The sequence below is a fragment of the Pristiophorus japonicus genome, chromosome 5 (assembly GCF_044704955.1).
Source record: "Pristiophorus japonicus isolate sPriJap1 chromosome 5, sPriJap1.hap1, whole genome shotgun sequence".
Taxonomy (NCBI): Eukaryota; Metazoa; Chordata; class Chondrichthyes; family Pristiophoridae; genus Pristiophorus; species Pristiophorus japonicus.
The window spans coordinates 119,177,914-119,191,710 of record NC_091981.1 but is presented as its reverse complement, the minus strand read 5'-3'; the positions used below and the strand labels follow the sequence as shown (position 1 = coordinate 119,191,710).

General features: G+C 40.0%; 1 protein-coding gene across 2 annotated transcripts in view; it reads left to right on the top strand.

Moving 5' to 3' along the window:
- Nucleotides 1-12,545, top strand: part of LOC139264434 (ubiquitin-conjugating enzyme E2 E1) — a 153,047-nt gene extending 140,502 nt beyond the window's left edge. For both annotated transcript variants that reach the window (XM_070880891.1, XM_070880892.1), the window contains 2 exons: nucleotides 9,553-9,700; nucleotides 10,921-12,545. In XM_070880891.1, the coding sequence (XP_070736992.1) occupies nucleotides 9,553-9,700; nucleotides 10,921-11,018 (246 nt within the window). In that variant the 3' untranslated portion in view covers nucleotides 11,019-12,545. The remainder of the gene's footprint in view (nucleotides 1-9,552; nucleotides 9,701-10,920) is intronic.
- Nucleotides 12,546-13,797: the final 1,252 nt, after the last annotated feature.

The following is a 13,797-nucleotide window of genomic DNA, read 5'->3' as shown; positions in this document are numbered from 1 at the left end:
TAGTATTGTGTAATGAGAAAAGGTTCATTAATAAGCTTGTAGTAAAGGGGCTTTTAGGGAAGAGTGACCATAATATCAGAATTTTATATTGAGTTTGAAAATGATTTAATTAAATCGAAACTAAGGTCTTAAATCTACAAAAAGCAAATTACGTAAGTATGAGGTGCGAGTTGGCTAAGGTAGATTGGGAAACTACATTAAGAAGTATGACAATAGTCAAGCAATGGCTAGCATTTAAAGAATGAATGCATAATTTACAATAAATATACATTCCTTTAAGGCACAGAAAACCCACAGGAAAAGTGGTTCAACTGTGGCTAACAAGAGAAGTTAAAGATAGTATATCAAAGGAAGAAGCTTATACTGTTGCCAAAAAGAGCAGTAAGTCGAAGGATTGGGAGGATTTTGGAATTCAGCAAAGGAGGACCAAAAAATTGATCAAGAAAGGGTAAATAGAATATGAGAGCAAAACAGACTGTAAAAGCTTCTATAGGTATGGAAAAGATTAGTGAAAGTAAATGTGGGTCCTTTACAGGCTGAGACAGGAGATATTATAATGGGGAATTAGGAAATAGCGAAATTAAACAAATACTCTGTGTCTGTCTTCACAGAAGAAGACGCAAAAACACTTACCAGAAATAGTGGAGAACCAAGGGCCTAGCGAGAATGAGGAACTGAAAGAAATTAGTATTAGTAAAAAAAAATGCTACTAGAGAAATTAATGGGATTGAAAGCTGATAAATCCCCTGGACCTGATAGCCTACAACTAGGGTTTTGAAAGAGATGGCTATAGAAATAGTGGATGCATTAGTTGTCATTTTCCAAAATTCCATAGATTCTAGAATGGTTCCTACGAATTGGAAGGTAGCTAATGTAACCCCACTATTTAAGAAAGGAGTGAGAGAGAAAATGGGGAACTACAGACCAGTTAGTAAGGAAAATGCTAGAATCTATTATTAAGGGTGTGGTAATGGGGCATTTAGAATAGAATAATAGGATTGGGCAGAGTCAACACAGATTTATGAAAGGAAAATCACGTTTGACGAATCTGCTAAGAGTTTTTTGAGGTTGCAACTAGTAGAATAGATAAGGGGGAACCAGTAGATGTGGTGTATTTGGATTTTCAGAAGGCATTCGATAAGGTGCCACACAAGAGGTTATAAAACAAAATTAGGGCTCATGGGATTGGAATTAATATACTAACATGGATTGAGGATTGGTTAATGGACAGAAAACAGAGAGTAGGAATAAACGGGTCATTTTCGGATTGGCAGGCTGTAACTGGTGGTGTACCGCAAGAATCGGTGCTTTGGCCTCAGCTATTCTCAATCTTTATCAATGATATGGATAAGGGGACCAAATGTAATATATCCAAGTTTGTTGATCATACAAAGCTAGGTAGGAATGTAAGTTGTGAGGAGGATGCAAAGAGGCTTCAAGGTGATATAGACAGGCTATAAGTGAGTGGACAATAACATGGCAAATGGAATATAATTTGGAGAAATGTGAAGTTATCCACTTCGGCAGGAACAATAGAAAAGTAGAGTATTTTTTAAATGCTGAGATTGGGATATGTTGGTGTTCAGAGGGACCTGGGTGTCCTTGTACAGAAATCACTAAAAGATAACATGCAGGTACAGCAAGCAATTACGAAAGCAAATGATATGTTACATAGAAACATAAAAAATAGGTGCAGGAGTAGGTCATTCGGCCCTTCGAGCCTGCACCACCACTCAATATGATCATGGCTGATCATGCAACTTCAGTACCCCATTCCTGCTTTCTTTCCACACTCCTTGATCCCTTTAGCCGTAAGGGCCACATCTGACTCCCTTTTAAATATATCTAACGAATCGGCCTCAACAACTTTCTGTGGTAGAGAATTCCACAGGTTCACAATTCTCTGAGTGAAGAGGTTTCGCCTCATCTCGGTCCTAAATGGCTTACTTTACCCCTTATCCTTAGACTGTGATCCCTGGTTCTGGACTTCCCCAACATCAGCAACATTCTTCCTGCATCGAACCTGTCCAATCCTGTCAGAATTTTATATGTTTCAATGAGATCCCCACTCATTCTTCTAAATTCCAGTGAATATAAGCCTAGTCGATCCAGTCTTTCTTCAAATGTCAGTCCTACCATCCCGGGAATCAGTCTGGTGAACCTTCGCTGCACTCCCTCAATAGCAAGAATGTCCTTTCTCAGATTAGGAGACCAAAACTGTACACCATATTCAAGGTGTGGCCTCACCAAGGCTCCATACAACTGCAATAAGACCTCCCTGCTCCTGTACTCAAATCTTCTTGCTATGACGGCCAACATGCCATTTGCCGCCTTCACTGCCTGCTGTACCTGCATGCCAACTTTCAATAACTGATGTACCATGACACCCAGGTCTCGTTGCATCTCCCGTATTCCTAATCTGTCACCATTCAGATAATATTCTGCCTTCCTGTTTTTGTCACCAAAGTGGATAACCTCACCTTTATCTACATTATACTGCATCTGACATGCATTTGCCCACTCACCTAACCTGTCCAAGTCACCCTGCAGCCTCTTAGCATCCTCCTCACAGCTCACACTGCCACCCAGCTTAGTGTCATCTGCTAACTTGGAGATATTACATTCAATTCCTTCGTCCAAATCATTAATGTATATTGTAAATAGCTGGGGTCCCAGCACTGAACCTTGCGGTACCCCACTAGTCACTGCCTGCCATTCTGAAAAGGACCCGTTTATTCCTACTCTTTGCTTCCTGTCTGCCAACCAATTCTCTACCACGTCAATACATTACCCCCAATACTTTAATTTTGCACACTAATCTCTTGTGTGGGACCTTGTCAAAAGCTTTTTGAAAGTCCAAATACACCACATCCACTGGTTCTCCCTTGTCCACTCTACTAGTTACATCCTCAAAGAATTCTAGAAGATTTGTCAAGCATGATTTCCCTCTCATAAATCCATGCTGACTTGGACCGATCCTGTCACTGCTTTGCAAATGCGCTGCTGTTACATCTTTAATAATTGATTCCAACATTTTCCCCACTACCGATGTCAGGCTAACCGGTCTATAATTCCGTGTTTTCTCTGTCCCTCCTTTTTTAAAAAGTGGGGTTACATTAGCTACCCTCCAATCCATAGGAACTGATTCAGAGTCTATAGAATGTTGGAAAATGACCACCAATGCAGCCACTATTTCTAGGGCCACTTCCTTAAGTAGACTGGGATGCAGACTATCAGGCCCTGGGGATTTATCAGACTTGAATCCCATCAATTTCCCTAACACAATTTCCTGACTAATAAGGATTTCCTTCAGTCCTTCCTTCTCGCTAGACCCTCGGTCCCCTAGAATTTCCGGAAGATTATTTGTGTCTTCCTTAATGAAGAAAGAACCAAAATATTTGTTCAATTGGTCTGCCATTTCTTTGTTCCCCATTATAAATTCACCTGATTCTGACTGCAAGGGACCTACATTTGTCTTCACTAATTTTTTTCTCTTCAAATATCTATAGAAGCTTTTGCTGTCAGTTTTTATGTTCCCTGCAAGCTTACTCTCATACTCTATTTTCCCCCACCTAATTAAACCCTTTGTCCTCCTCTGCTGAATTCTAAATTTCTGGCCAATTTATATGCCTCTTCCTTGGATTTAACACTATCCCTAATTTCCCTTGTAAGCCACGGTTGAGCCACCTTTTCCGTTTTATTTTTACGCCAGACAGGAATGTACAATTGTTGAAGTTCATCCATGTGATCTTTAAATGTCTGCCATTGCCTATCCACCGTCAACTCTTTAAGTATCATTCGCCAGTCTATCCTAGCCACTTCATGTCTCATACCATCAAAGTTACCTTTCTTTAAATTCAGGACCCTAGTCTCTGAACTAACTGTGTCACTCTCCATCTTAATGAAGAATTCTACCATATTATGGTCACTCTTCCCCAAGGGGCCTTGCACAACAAGATTGCTAATTAATCCTCTCTTATACAACACCCAGTCTAGGATGGCCAGCTCTCTAGTTGGTTCCTCGACATATTGGTCTAGAAAACCTCCCTTATACACTCCAGGAAATCCTCCTCCACCGTATTGCTACCAGTCTGTCCTTTGGTGTTCCGCAGCTCTACCCATACAGATTCCACATCATCCAAGCTAATGTCCTTCCTTACTATGTTGGCCTTTATTGCAAATGGATTTGAGTAGAAGAGTAAAGACGTCATACTGCAATTATATAGGGCTCTGGTGAGACCACACCTGGAGTATTGTGTACAATTTTGGTCTCCTTGCCTAAGGAAGGATATACTTGCCATGGAGGGAGTGCAACAAAGGTTCACAGGACTGATTCCTGGGATGGGGGGATTATCCTATGAGGAGTGAGAGTAGACTAGGCCTATATTCTCTGGAGTTTAAAAGAATTGAAACATACAAAATTCTTACAGGGATGATGTTTCCCCGGCTAGAGAGTCTAGAACCAGGGGTCACAGTCTCAGAATAAGGGGTCGGCCATTTAGGACTGAGATTAGGAGAAATTTCTTCACTCAGAAGGTGGTGAATCTTTACAATTCTGTTCTCCAGAAGGCTGTGGAAGCTTAGTCACTGAGTATATTCAAGACAGAGATCGATAGATTTTTGGATAATAAGGGAATCAAGGGATATGGGGATAGTGCAGACAAGTGAAGTTGAGGTAGAAGATGAGCCATGATCTCATTGAATTTGCGAAGCAGACTCGAGGGACCAAATGGCCTACTCCTGCTATTTCTTGTGGGTCATAAGTAGTGGGTGCCTTAACGCTATTTGATTCTGGGAGGGCATTTTTCATACCCAACTTTTACACACGGAGAAAATTTTGTGCGCGCCAACAGAATTGCTGGTGTCACTGCAACTCTCGTTAATAGCTGCAGAAAATGACCGCGTTACCGTAAAAAATTAGCTCTGGAGGTTGGCAATGTGGAGGGCAGCACTAACTTACCATGCAATACCCTCCTGGAGGCCTGTGACCCGAAGTTCCCATCCACAGTCGGAGTTGCTGCTTCTTACAGCTTCTGGGAGTGAGGCAGTGCAGTTTGCAAGACATTGTGGCCAATTAAAGGGGCTATGAATTAAAGGGGCAATGCATTTAAAACTAATAAATTTTAAAATCAAGTGGAAAAAATGCATTTTTCAGCCGTTACTGCTTTAAAAAAAAAGTAAACATTAAAAATAATTCCCAAATGGGAGTCTTCAGCTTTTAAAGCTGAATTGTCTTCCACACCTAAAAAAAAAAATGGTAAAAGTGCTTCAGCACCAACACAAATGACTCAGCAAGCCAGGGAAAGGGCACCCAGGGTCTCGCACGCAGCACTCCAGCTTTGTGCAGGGAGTCAACACTGCGAGAGAGGTCCTCTACCCACAGGGGCCAGGAGGCTCTCCAGAAAGAATAATATGGGATCACATCACCGAGGCCGTCACTGCCAGCAGTGTCACCCGCACCATCTATTCCCCTGTCCAAAGAAGCTTAATGGCCTCAGACCACTGGTCAAGATCAGTGAATGTATCTTCAAAAGTTGTCATCTACCAACTGCATCACTAGCCTTGTGCACTAACTCCCACCCCCCGCCCCCTTCACTCATCTACCAACAATCTGTATCAATCATGAAGCACATCTCCCATTCCTAGCGTCATCTCAGCCCCTTGGAGGAGATGGTGCAGACCATTCTTGGCCAGCAATGGGGCAGGAAGGATACAAGATGCTGGTATCATCACATGTTATCCTCCTCCTGGCATGCACCTCTTGCTTTCCCACTCTCCCATCACCACAACTGCACCCTTGTGCCTTCCTCATTTCGCAAACCCAAGAAATGCAGTCTACCCAGCCAGTAGTTGACCAAGACGAAGGAGAGGAGAGTGAAGAAAAAAAGAAGAAACACTGTCACTCGATATGACACTCCCGCCACCAGCTCAAGGTCGACCAGTAAGGCCACTTGCAGTCAGCAGCCTTCCACCAGCGATATTGCAGCCACTGGGTTAACACTGCTTGACATCAATAGGATAGGCAAAGGCACACACAAGACAATCACGAAGAGAATGCATAAGGGCGATGTCATATTGGATGGATGGATGTATAAAGTTGGATTGGAAGGTTTGATTTGTGGTGGCTTTTATTTCAGCATTGTGGCCAAGAGGACACTGTGATGGTCAGTAACAGAGGGAAGGTGAAGTGTGGGACAAATGTGGAAAGGGGAATTTTGGCTGTGGTCATTTATACGCAGGCGGATGATTCCATCCCGGCTAGAAAGGGAGCCATAAGATTGGAATTTAACTTTGGAAAGTTAAATTCTCCTCCTTTGTGCCCTCCCCCAGATGTTACAATCGTATTCCATTCCATTTAATGGGGCTGTATTTGGGTAATGAGAGGATATAATGTAATTGAAAAATATTCCAGGCTCTATTTTGGTAGTTAATAGTGTGCTGCCACTTCTAATCACTGCAAATGTTGACACATTAAACTACGTTGCTTGGATACAGTATTGTGTTTTGATTGCATTTGGTTGCTTTTTGCTGTATTTGACTGATATGAATATCATTTCTAAATGGTTCAGAATTGCTGCCATGAAGGATTGCACTGAAGCCTGTATGAACGAGAGTAATAACAATTAAATGTTTGACATTTACATTGCACTTTGGAAAAACATCAATAAAGATTGAAATGGTTTTTAGATGTAAATTGAATTTACATTGTGTAATGAATTAAATCTAATTTGATTTTGGGGGTGCTTGTGCATGAAACACAAAAGGTTAGTATGCAGGTACAGCAAGTGATCAGGAAGGCCAATGGTATCTTGGCCTTTATTGCAATGGGGATGGAGTATAAAAGCAGGGAAGTCTTACTACAGCTATATAAGGTATTGGTGAGGCCACACCTGGAATACTGCGTGCAGTTTTGGTTTCCATTTTTACAAAAGGATATACTTGCCTTGGAGGCAGTTCAGAGAAGGTTCACTAGGTTGATTCCTGGGATGAGAGGGTTGACTTATGAGGAAAGGTTGAGTAGGTTGGGCCTCTACTCATTGGAATTCAGAAGAATGAGAGGTGATCTTATCGAAACGTATAAGATTATGAGGGGGCTTGACAGGTGGATGCAGAGAGGATGTTTCCACTGATTGGGGAGCCTAGAGCTTGAGGGCACGATCTTAGCATAAGGGGCCGCCCATTTAAAACAGATGAGGAGAAATTTCTTCTCTGAGGGTTGTGAAGCTGTGGAATTCGCTGCCTCAGAGAGCTGTGGAAGCTGGGATATTGAATAAATTTAAGACAGAAATAGACAGTTTTTTTTAAATGATAAGGGGATAAGGGGTTATGGGGAGCAGGCAAGGAACTGGAGCTGAGTCCATGATCAGATCAGCCATGATTTTATTGAATGGCGGAGCAGGCTCGAGGGGCCGTATGGCCTACTCCTGTTCCTATTTCTTATGTTCTTATTTTGTCTCTGAAGTTGAAAATGATAATCTGGAGCTAAATGCACAGAGGTGCTGGTAAATGAAACGGTTATTAGAGTTTCTGACACCTCTTGGCTTGAATCATCTGTTGTAATCTACCCTAAGCTCAAGTCCGCTTGGACTTGCAACTCTTGCTGAGCAGCTAGGGTTGGGTTCTGCAGATGGACATTGTAGACAGGTAAGTCTCGGCTGCAGTTTGTAGTTTCAGTAGTGTTATTGGCAGTTTTGTGTGAGGACTTGGTGCAAATATGAATGCAGTATTGGGCTATAAAACAACATTATCTTTATAGAAAAAGACAACAAACAACAATATCTACATTTTAAATGAAAGACCTGGAGCTTTATTTTCCTTTTTTGCAAATTTTATCAAACATATTGGGTACACTACTTTAGTGTTATGTCTTATTCCTCACTAAAATTAAGGATTTAGGAGTATAAATGCCTAGATGCATGATATAGACCATTATGGAACTAATAAAAACAAAACAATGACGTGTTGCTATTAAAGTATTGATACTTGTGTTCTGAAGTTTCATTGGTTTCTTTCCTCTTTAAATCACAAAAAATAAATGTGAAACCTGGTTGTGTTCTGAAGCTTACAATGGTTTAAAGTTTATCACTGCTCTCGAGCCCATTTTTATTTTTTTTAATGTTACTCTGGTGGTTTGAACATGCTCAAGATTACGGGTACAGTATTTTTTTTAAGAAGTACAGTAGGATCTGAATAATTGAAAGGTGCTAGTATCAAATTTAACTTGTAATTCGGAACAAGGCATTAAATTTAAGCACCGCTCTTGAGGGAACAGTGCCTCATAATGTCAGTCTCAGTTAATGAGATCCTTATTATAATGCCTAGGACAGATTGTTTCTCAAGTGCTGTTATAACAAGGCATCTTTATGCAGCATTGATGGAATTTGGCGTGTGGACATACTTGTGTAAATTGCCTGGAGTATTTCATGATGTTGAGGGTTACAAAGCTAAGGTTCAGTTGTGATGCTGGAAACCAAACCTGGGCTTTCATAAATATCTGCACAACTGAAAGGTTGATTTATATTGCTCCATATCCATCTTGTACTATTAATATTCGGCTTCTGGAATGAACAAATAGCAAGGGGGACGCCAAAGCCTTATTACACCGCTTCAATACATTCTAAACTATCAATTATAAAATAACTCCTGAAGTTTTTTTTAAAAAGCACAATATTGTATTGATACAAAGATACACATACACATACAGTGGGGTGGGAGGGAGGGAAAGAGAAAGGCTTAATGGCTGTTGTGATTAAAAAAGGGAATTAGGACTGACATCCCTGAAACAGATGAGATGTTAAATCGAGGCTTACCTGCTGTCTCAAGTGGACGTAAAAGATCCCATGGCACTATTTTGAAGCAGGGGAGTATCCCCGGTGTCCTGGCCAATATTTATCCCTCAATCAACATCACAAAAGAAACATTATCTGGTCATTATCACTGCTGTTTATGGGAGCTTGCTTGTGTGCAAATTGGCTGCCGCATTTCCTACATTACAACAGTGACTACACTCCAAAAGTACTTCATTGGTTGTAAAGTGCTTTGAGACATCCGGTGGTTGTAAAAGGCACTATATAAATGCAAGTCTTTCTTTCACTGTAACAACTTGTGATTTATAGAGTATAACAATGCTGCTTTATTTTTAAGGAGTGGTTAATGGGTTGTTATGTACAACAGTACATTTTGTAGTTTGATTTACTTTGTCTGATCACAGGCTGTGAGAATAGCTCTATGCACGATCAAATCATAAATGATCATTAGCCATGTTTAATAGAGCTGCTTTTGATCTGTTACTGTTATCATAACATTGTATAATGGGAAATATTGATGTCTACTTACAGGAGCTCACACAAATGAGGAAATTCTCATCTGTGAATTCCTGTTCATCGCATAATTACTGTTAACTCAGTTATTTATAATCTAAGGCACATTCATCTGCTGTCTTACTGTCCTCTGCTTGAGTATATTTCTGGAAAATATTAGGAGAGCATGTTAAATGGAGCAAGTTTTCTAATTTTTCAAGTACCTATGTTAATTTTGAACTAAAATTGACAGGTGACTTTCCGAACAAGGATCTATCATTGCAATATCAACAGTCAAGGAGTGATCTGTCTGGATATCCTGAAGGATAACTGGAGTCCAGCACTGACCATCTCCAAGGTTCTTCTGTCAATTTGTTCTCTTCTAACAGACTGCAACCCTGGTAAGAGGATTTATGTCTATAATCTCATCTGATTTGTTCAGTTCCAAACATAGCCTTGTCATGAGTGGTCAATTTTTATTTCATTAATGGGGGCATGGTGGTGGACTAAAGATGCAGGGCACTTTGAGGAAAGGCCATTTGGTCCATCAGAGTTACTTCTTCCACATAGCATACACAGTCAATTCCACCACATTCTACCCCACCTATTTGATCTCGAGGGGACATTTTTAATTTCTTTGTAACCTCCAAAGTTCATCTCGAAAAATGCAAACGTATCTTTCTGTTTAAGCTTGAGTACTGAACACACTTGTGAGTACTGAACAATAGAGTATCAGAGATTAGCTGAATGGGGGAAGCATGCTCCAGTGTTTTGTGCAAGGGGTTCTTGTATGCATGTTCATAACCAATTTCATGCACAGAGAGTTCTCATTCTTTGCCAAAAGGAGAATTGAAAGGTTAAATATCTTGGGCAATTCAAGGCATAGCATTGGCAGATGTCTGAGAAGCAGATCTCCTTGACTCTTGATGCATGTACTCGAGGGAGACTTCAAAAAGGAAAAGAGAATGGTCAAAAAATGTATTGCAACAGAAATGTGAGTTAAATGTGAATATCTGATTAGCAGGTTAGAATGTTGTAAACATGATTTATCACATCAAATCTGTCAGGCTGTAGAACTTTTTAAAATGTTGACACTTTATTAAGAGAGTCTTGTGTTGTATAAATATTTTCAGTTGCTATAGAGAATAAACATGGAATAAAACGCCATTATTTAAACGTGGAATAAGACACCATTATATTTAAGTATGCACAATCACATTTAGCCGATATAAATTTGCCATCTCTGCTGGGATAGTTCTGAGGGCACTGCATTAAGCTTTAATATCCTTTGGTGAAGAAGGAATCACTAGCGATTTCTGCCCCTGATTACTACCCAGTGGCATCTGTTGGAAGTATGTTGCTATGGACACTTAATGAGGACATGATTGAACTTTACTGTGATGGGCCACACAATTAAATAACCCATTTGCAAATCAACTGTCGGTCAGTAAATTAAATATGATCACTGCCACTTGTGTGGAATAGCATGGCTGTAAGTCACTGCTTCATGGGTGGAATGTGGGGAGGCAATTGAGAGCCAGGAAGAAGAAATTGGAGTGTTATAATTCATGTTCTAGCCTACAGTAAACTGGTAACCAGCATTTTCTCTGTTTCATTGCAGCGGACCCTTTGGTTGGGAGCATAGCCACGCAGTATATGACTAACAGGGCTGAACATGACAGAATAGCAAGACAGTGGACCAAGAAATACGCCACATAAACTGGATGGTCATCAGTCCTACCGACATTTGTCTCCGATGGAAATGAGCTGCTTCTCGTTGGATTGAAAAGGGGAAGGGGTTGGGATGAACGGGAGGGGGAGGGGAATGGGACAAGCATTCCTATTACAGGTTTTAAATGCAACAGTCTTTTATTTGCATAAGTCTAGTCAGAACTCTTGATGAGCTTTGTTATTGTAGCTTAAACAATAAACTTATTGATATCTGACAGTAGATAGGAAATTCACATGGAAAAGGTTGATAATTATGACATGGTGGGTCATGCAAGACCCAGATTTGTTACTGAAATATTAAGTGATACCTCTTCACTGGTATAAGTTTAGTTATCTGTGTTCACTGTGTACGGTCAAAGTTTGAAAATGCTTGTAATGCCAATCGAACTTGCAGGGGTTGAAACTGATAAAAAGTGTAAGGGAAAGCCATGTTAGAGACTTCCAGCATTTTTTAAGACCCGAGTAGAATAATGGCCAGATACAACAGAATTGTCTTTATTCAGGGAATAAGGAATGAATTGGCAGAATATTTGTAATTACAGGGAACAGGTTTTATTTTGCAGAAAGCAAGGGAGAATGGGAGTAAAATCCAAAATCCTTTTAAGTAACAGTTTTGCCTTATTTGAATTTAGAGTCTCAACATATTTTGTCTGTTATGTAATAGGGCAGATTCTTTTTTCGTTACTTTGATATTATACCGCATTAGAGGTCCTGTTAAAATTTGCAAAATGATCAGACATGTAACCTTAAAACACATTGTTTGAGGGCTGAGTCCCTCATTGTTTCAAATTCTACAAATGCCTGTTTCAAAACATAGTTGAGTTAATGGTCATCCTGTAGTCAGATGAAAGTATTGTATTAAAATATGTATGGCTGCTTTTTTGATGGAGAATTCACAAAAAGCAATGGCTGCATCTTAATTCTGATGTTTTGTAAAAACTTTAGACAATATTAGGACTTGAGGATGAGCTGTTTGTAATTGAAATATTTTTAAGTTCTGTCAATTCTTGTTATGACTCCATTGGCCCCTTTCATATTACAAATTGAAAGAATTTTGATCTCTACCAAAGTTGTACAGCACTGGTCTGTAACCACTGTAACTGCTGCCATTTCCTTTGGAAAGTTAAAGTTAGAGTGTCAGTTTGTCAAACTACACATTGTAATTAAAAACACTGATCATGAAACATTATTTAATGAGCAACAGTTTAAAAATCACATAAACCCTGCAATAGTTCTTTTAGTTTTGGTTTGTCCTACTATTTGTGGCAATATAGGGAATGTTCAGCATTTGTACAAAGCAGTGTGGGGTGACCGCTGTCACAGGATGTTTTTGTATGACTCTGTGCATTAAGTTGACAAAAACCTAATCAAAATAGTAAACTATTGAGCTTCTGCGACTTTTAGTTCGACAAGTAAAAGATTGGTGCGTTTTCTGTAATGGTTCAAAATAACTTTTCACACTTGGTATTAATGTGCATATCCCAAAACTGATTAAAAAGAGTTTATGGATTCTGATTTAGAAATGAGCATTGAGGTGTGTGCTAGCACAATTAATGCACCTGTATGTAAATAACTGAAGAAGGCAGCTGACTGACCAACAAATTAGCGTTTCCACCACCCACCACCCAGTTCTCTGTTTACCATATGCTCCCTGACTGACTTTTTAAATTGCTTGCCAGTGTTGAAGTGCCAGTCTTTGTGTTGCATGTTTTCGAGTTGCGGCTAACCGAATGACCTAGCCTTAATGTGTAAATGCAGCAGCCAGTGTAGTGCCATGCTATGCAAACCAGGTTACTGGTCAATTTGAATTTTTGCTGACTCGTCTGATCTCAGTGAGAGAGAGTGACAGTCGGCCTCAATACCTCATGAAGCAGGGAGGAGAAAAATCAGCCAGGGCCCTGGACCTGCTTGCTATCTTGTAATCCGTGCTGGAAAGTGCATGGCTGGAGACATTAGATATGGTCAGGATTGGGCTCAGTTGTGATCCACCCAAATCAAATAGTTAGTTGATGTCCATAATCTGGGAAGGATAGCCACTTGGATGAAGTTCTACAGGCTGCTGGCACACTTGGAACCATACCCAGAAATACTGAAAAGTTTACAAAATTCTGTGGAGATTCGTTCACATGTTCAAGATTATTGGTATAGGTAGATCAGGACCATCACTTTAGTTTACCCTTCCCATAGAGAATGAAACAAATGTTAGCATGAGCTGCATGTTATCTGCATTTAGAGAAACATATAAATTGTTATAGGACAATAATATTAAACCCTACAAGATACTTTACATAATCAAACATAACTATTTGGTGAGTAAGAAAGTTTAAAATAGTGTTTAGACTCATTCCTTTTGGTACCTTAGTATTTTAAATGCACATGTATTAAACAGCTTTTTTCCACTGTACCATATTGAAATTGGAACAATCAACACATGTGTATCTCCTGCACACAGACTCCATCCAAGCTTACTCGCCCATCTGTGTAAATCTGTATGTGTGTATATAAAATATATTATGAACTATCTCCAGATGCCAAAACCACAGATTTACTGGAGCTGCCCTGTTACCCCTCTTGAATACGTTCATTGTTTGTAACAGCTGAATATCCCCCAGATTCTGAAATAATCCCCCAGTGATTCCCTGAGAGCTGTTGTTTGCCTGGAGGCATTTGGAATCACACATAAAATGATACTGGAGGAAATCAACCAGGAAAAGAGAGTCCAGCCTCCAGCATAGAATGGAAATAGTTAGAATTGCTGGTTATAGAA